At 55.7% G+C, this 5,664-nt stretch overlaps 1 protein-coding gene across 1 annotated transcript; it reads right to left on the reverse strand.

Moving 5' to 3' along the window:
- Positions 1 to 1,223: 1,223 nt before the first annotated feature.
- LOC136523209 (uncharacterized) lies at positions 1,224 to 2,123 on the reverse strand. Its single transcript, XM_066516972.1, has 2 exons — positions 1,782 to 2,123; positions 1,224 to 1,697 (listed from the first exon to the last, which is right to left on the reverse strand). Exons 1-2 carry the CDS (start codon positions 2,121 to 2,123, stop codon positions 1,224 to 1,226), a joined length of 816 nt encoding a protein of 271 aa, XP_066373069.1.
- Between the last annotated feature and the right edge of the window lie 3,541 nt (positions 2,124 to 5,664).

Below are 5,664 nucleotides of genomic sequence, written 5' to 3' on the forward strand. Positions count from 1 at the left end.
GCCCATGCCGATGCATCAGCGCAGTGGAGGCGGTGGACAAGGTTAAGCAGCAGGCAGATGTTGTGAGTGCCGAAATCCCTGATTCCAAGCCCCCCAAGTTCTTTTGTGGTGCAAACGTTGGTCCAGGCCACAAGACATTTGCCGGCTGAAAATTCTTTGTTGCCGGCCCAAAGAAAGGAGCGGCGGCGTTTGTCTATCTGGGAGATGGTTTCTTGAGGAATCTGCATTGCTGACATGATGTATACCAGTTGTGCATCTAGGACCGAGTTGATCAAAACGACTCGGCCCATGGTATTGAGTAGGGAAGCTTGCCAGGAGTAGAGGAATTTGTCGGTCCTGTCGACATACGTTGAGAAAGCTGAGACTGGCAGTTTCGAGGCCGATAGAGGGAGGCCTAGGTAGTTTTGAGGGAAAGACTGCTGGGCACACCCCATGATGGTGACACAGTATGCTGCCAAGCCAGTGTCCATGTGAATGGGGACTAAGGTGCTCTTGCTGTAGTTGATTTTTAGACCTGTGGCCTCTGAGAAAGCTTACAGGATATTCTTCAAAGCTTGGACATCAGCAACATCACCCCGTAGAACCAATAGAGTATCATCCGCATACTGAAGAACCGTGCAGGGGCTGTCACTGTCCACCAGACTCCTGACTGTCGCTGCTGACCGGATCATAGCCTGAAGAGAGTCAGCCACCAGAAGAAAGAGGTAGGGCGACAACGGATCACCTTGTCGCAGGCCCTGTTTGCATGTAATCCAAGGGCCCGGGCAGCCATTAACAAGCACCGCCGATTTCGATGAGGATAGGATATCCCGCATCCAAGCACACCATCTGTCATGAAACCCCCTGGCCTTTAGAATAGTGTCCAAACTCTCCCAAATCACTGTGTCAAAGGCCTTCGCAAAGTCTAACTTAAGCACCAAGGTCGGCAGTCTCCTTTTGTTGCAAGTCTGAATCAGTTCAGCTGCAAAGACGAAAGTTTCAGAGATAGAGCGACCCTTTAAGAAGCCTGTTTGGTGTAGGTCAATCAAGTTCCCAATCTCTTTCTGCAGTCTTCTTGTGAGCATTTTGCTAAGTATCTTGATGGAGCAATTTTGTAGGCATATTGGTCTGAATGCGTCCACAGCTACAGCTCCAGGCTTCTTTGGGATAAGCACCATGTAAGAACGGTTGATCCTCCCTAGCTGCACTTGCCTCTGGTGGAAGGCTTGCAGGAAGGCCATGACCTACGACTTTATACTGCTCCAGGCCGCCCTGTAAAAAGAAGGTCCGAAACCGTCGGGGCCCGGTGCACTTGATCTGTCCATGGATTTCAGAGCTTCGAAGGCTTCCAATTCAGAGAAAGGAGCGATGAGCACACTGGATGGCTGCTGTCTGTCATGGAAGAGAGCATGCACATCAAAGTTCCAGGCTGAGGTCCCTGGGTCGCCGATGATGGAGCTGAAAAAGTTTGTGAGAGCTTGTATTTTCGCGTCATGGTTGGCAATCACCGAGCTGTGCACTTCAACCCATCGGATGGTGTTGTTTCGCAGACGAACGGTGGCCTGGGCATGATGAAAGGCAGTGTTTGCATCACCTTCCCTGATTGCCCGGAACTTACTACATTGTTTCCAGTAAGCTGCTTTCTCTTTGATTGCTTGGGCGAGGTAGTCAATACAAGTCTTGCGTGCCTGTAACTCATCAAAAGAAAGAGCCCGCTCCTCCTCAAAGGAATCAAGTAAGAGGATAATAAATTTGCAGTTGGAAATTATTTGGCTAGGCGCCCTAAAACGCTATGCCCAAACCTTTGTCGCGGCTCTAGCCGACTTGAGACAAGCTGCAAGCTGACCCGCCGCATCGCTGCATACACGTGCTTCAGTCCACGCTGGAAGGACAGTTTGTAGGAAATTTTGACGGGGCAGCCAAGCATTCTCGAAGCGGAAAACACTGGATTTTGGAATGGAGGTGGACATGGAAAGAAACAACGGGGTGTGGTCGGATGTTGGCTTTGCCCTGGGTGAGTGTGAAGTATCAGGGAAGGTAGTAGTGTGGGCGAGGTTGACCAGTGCTCGATCAAGCTTGGCTAGGATTGGAGGTTCCTGGCCGTTGGACCAGGTGAAGTTACGTCCAAGCAGTGGGATTTCCATCACCCCCAAGGAGTTGATGGTGTCATTGAAGGTGTTCATAAGAGGGATGTTGACATTGATGTTGTTTTTCTCATCCCCCGACCGGATAAGATTGAAATCTCCGATGATGACCCAGGGGCCATTGATATTGGAGGATAGGTCATGAAGTTCATGAAGAAAGTCACTAGAGTGACGATGGTCTGACGGACCGTAGACATTTGTGACAGTGAGTGAGTGGTCAGACAGCGTGCTGACGAGAAGAGTAGTGAGCGAGTGGTTTTTGAGAGTGAAGTCGGAGCAGGACCAGTAAGATTGGCTCTAGGCAGTGACAATGCCACCCCTAGACCCGACGGCTGGTATATATTTGTAGCTGTAGGCAAGTTGAGGGGGTAGGAAGGTTTTGATTTTGAACTTATCGATGCTGTGCAATTTTGTTTCTTGGACGCACATAACAGTTGGGTTAGCAGAAGAAATTGCATCACGTACAACATTGCATTTATCCGGGTCGCCTAGGCCGCGCACATTCCAAGACAAAACAGAGAGGGAACGATTTGATCCAGAGTTCAGAAGACTCATTTCAGAAACAGATAACACCCAAGGAGTAGATCAATAGTTACATGAAAGGTGGTTTTAAGAGAAAAAACACAGAACAGCGAACAAAGCTTGAGCTTAACACTAAGGCAGATAGCTTGGCCTTGCTGGAGCAGGAACCCGGACGGCCGTCTAATCCGGGGTCCCGGAGAGCAGTGGCTGGAGGCCTTCATTCCGCAACGTCTGTCACCACGCCGACCGAAGCGGCGGAGGAGCAGCCAATAGTGGCTGCCGAGATGAGCTTGCGGATCTCCTTGGCGCTCATGGGGATCTTGTTGCGGGTCAGGATGTTACGCTTAGTCACCTGCTTTTTGAGAGCGGAGGAGCAGCCCGCCAACGCGTTCACCAAGGCTTTGCGACGAACAGCTTGGTTTGGGACATTGACGAAGGCGCCCTTCGTCCGTTCAGCGATGCGTGCGCTGTGCCGTGAGGGAGGCAGGGAAGTAGCGTCTACCCGCCTGTGCCGTGGGCGTTCAGACATAGCCCAGGCCACACACGGCGTTCCCGGTGGCGCAGCATCAGCAACCGGTGGGGTGACAAAGTCAAAGCTGAAAACAGAGGAGGCGTGAGGAGGAGACGAGGCCGGTGCAGCCTCCTGGAGCTCTTCCCCGCCTTCGTCAGTGACTGGCAGCCCAGGGGAGCTGATAGTCGACCGCGACGGCTCGAGGACGAAATGCTGATTAGCGCCATTTAGGAGACACCAAGCCAGCGCAAGTGCTAGGCCCAGAACATGAGCCGGGTTCACGTTCACGGCGCGGTCCCGGGCAGGCATAACAGCATCAGGTGCCGGTGGAGGGAAACGCCGGTTTGTCGGGTGTTGGGGAGGCTGGCGCTGCTGTTCCCGCCAGAAAGGAGCAGGGGGGCCCTGCTGGGGTCCTGGTGGAGGCGGAGCGGGACCGTGCCTGAAGAACGGGGTCAGGTTGCCGTCATCGTCGAGCTGGTCCGAGCGATCCCACACTCGGATGGGCATGACTCGCGCGACCCCACCAAAGCAACCACAGCCAAAGCGAGCAGAGACGTGGACCTCATAAGGTATCTCCAGCCGCTCATTGACTTCCAGTAGGAGGCGCAGAGGGCCGAAATTGCTGTCAGTGAGACAGTCTGGGTCAATCTTAGCGACGTCGCAGAAGCTGGCAAAAGCTTTCTTGATCTTGTCCTCTTGCCAGTGCTCGTTTGGAAAGTCAAGCACATGCACGTAGGCTAGCCAGGGAGGAATGCGGTAGAAGCAGTTGGAGCATTCGTCCGGGCGTTGGAGGGAGAGTTGAACACCCTCATGGTAGATAGGGCTGTGGTACCGTAGAGTGTCCCTGGCCGCAAGATCTTCGCAGCGAAAAAGCATGGCTCCTCGAGTGGTAGGGAGGAACTCCACCGGCATGAGAGGTTCCACCGTCGCTAGAGCCGCCCGGAGGAAACCGGGGACCTCAGCAATAGGGATCGGAGGATCAATGTAGGCGAAAAGAAGGCATTCCAGCACCTCGTATCTCCCAGGGGAGAGCCATGCATTCACAGAGTGAGCACGTCCCTCCCAGGAGAACTCAGAGCTAGAGGAGCCGTCGAAGGCGTCGCTCTCCACCTCCTCCTCGCTGTCGTAGAAGGCGTGAACGCCCACATTGGCCAAGCCAGGGGGCGCCGGTGGTAGAGCTGGGAGGTGAACGTCCGCCAGCCCAGCCGGGGCGCGCGGGCTAACCGGACCGAGCGGCGGCGAGGCCGCTCCAGCTGGAGCGCGCGGGGGAGGTGGAGTCGGCAGAGGAGACCGGCTTGGCGGCGTACTGAACTCCGGAGAAGTCGGCCCGTTGCGCACTTCCTTGCCGTGTCCCCCAACAGGGTACTTGTCCTGGGGACGTGAGCTCGGGGCCGAACGCAGTTTCCGCGGTGCAGGGCTGGAGACGTTGAGCTCAAAGTCCAGAGCATCTGAACTGCAGGAAGGGACCATGAAGCGGACATCGTATGCCGGCAGAGGCAGCTGCGGAGAACGAAGCATCTCCGGCGAGTTCGGAGGTGGAGAGGTGGGCTTCGGTGCGGGTGTGCCTGCTGGGCGCGGCTCGAAAGGCACTGCGTGGACAGTGCGGTGAGAGGCTGGCACCGGGACGGTCGGCGACCGACGCCCGCCCAACGAGAGAAGGGAGGTGAGCTTCATTGGGCAGTCCGGCTGGTGGTGCCCGGAACAATGGCAGTGCCGGCAGCGGATCGGATCACGACAAGCCTTGACGTGGTGGTCCGGTGAGAGGCACCAAAAGCACAGTTCCGTGCCGAGGATGGGTTTGAGGGGTTTGGGCGTTTTGGAGGCCGGGCGGCCAGGCGTTAAGGCCACCTGTAGATAGGTGGGCTTGGGTCGTGGGAGTAAAGCCGCATTTATGTTCCCCTCGTTTGCCGCGGTCGGCGCGTGGGTGACAAGACCGGGCGTGGCCCCCTGACCGAGAGGCGCATTCAAGAGGTGTAAGGGCACAGAGCCCAGCCGAATCCGGGCACCAGATTGCCTCGCAGAGGCAGAGGCATGGGCGGCATCGCTGGCAACAGTCATCGAAGCATTGGCCACAGACTTTGCAGGTTCAGGCGGCTTGGGCTGGTGGCCAGTCGCGTCAGCATTAAAACCATCTTCAGCCTCGCGATTAGAGGGCAAGCGTTCAAACGCAGCAATGGCGGCGGCCAAAGAACCATGAAGGAAAAGGCAGGTTGAGCCCAAATGGATTGCACCCACCACAGCGAGGATGTTAGCCACGTTCTGGCTAGCAACAGAGAACCGAAAAACACCCCGACGAACACGCACGGCACTAGAGCGACCCGGTTTAATAGCAAGAGTACATCGCAAAGCATTCTGCATGAAGTGGGAGTTGAATCTCGGTTCACGGGATGGGGGCGTCAGCCATACCAGCGCAGGAGACGGAGAGGGGCCAATGACATTTGGCGCAATGGCGGTGTAGGTTTCGTAGAGAATCTTGTACTGGAGAATGTCCCCCAACGTGGGGCGTCG

This window comes from Miscanthus floridulus, chromosome 18 (genome assembly GCF_019320115.1).
Source record: "Miscanthus floridulus cultivar M001 chromosome 18, ASM1932011v1, whole genome shotgun sequence".
NCBI lineage: Eukaryota > Viridiplantae > Streptophyta > Magnoliopsida > Poales > Poaceae > Miscanthus > Miscanthus floridulus.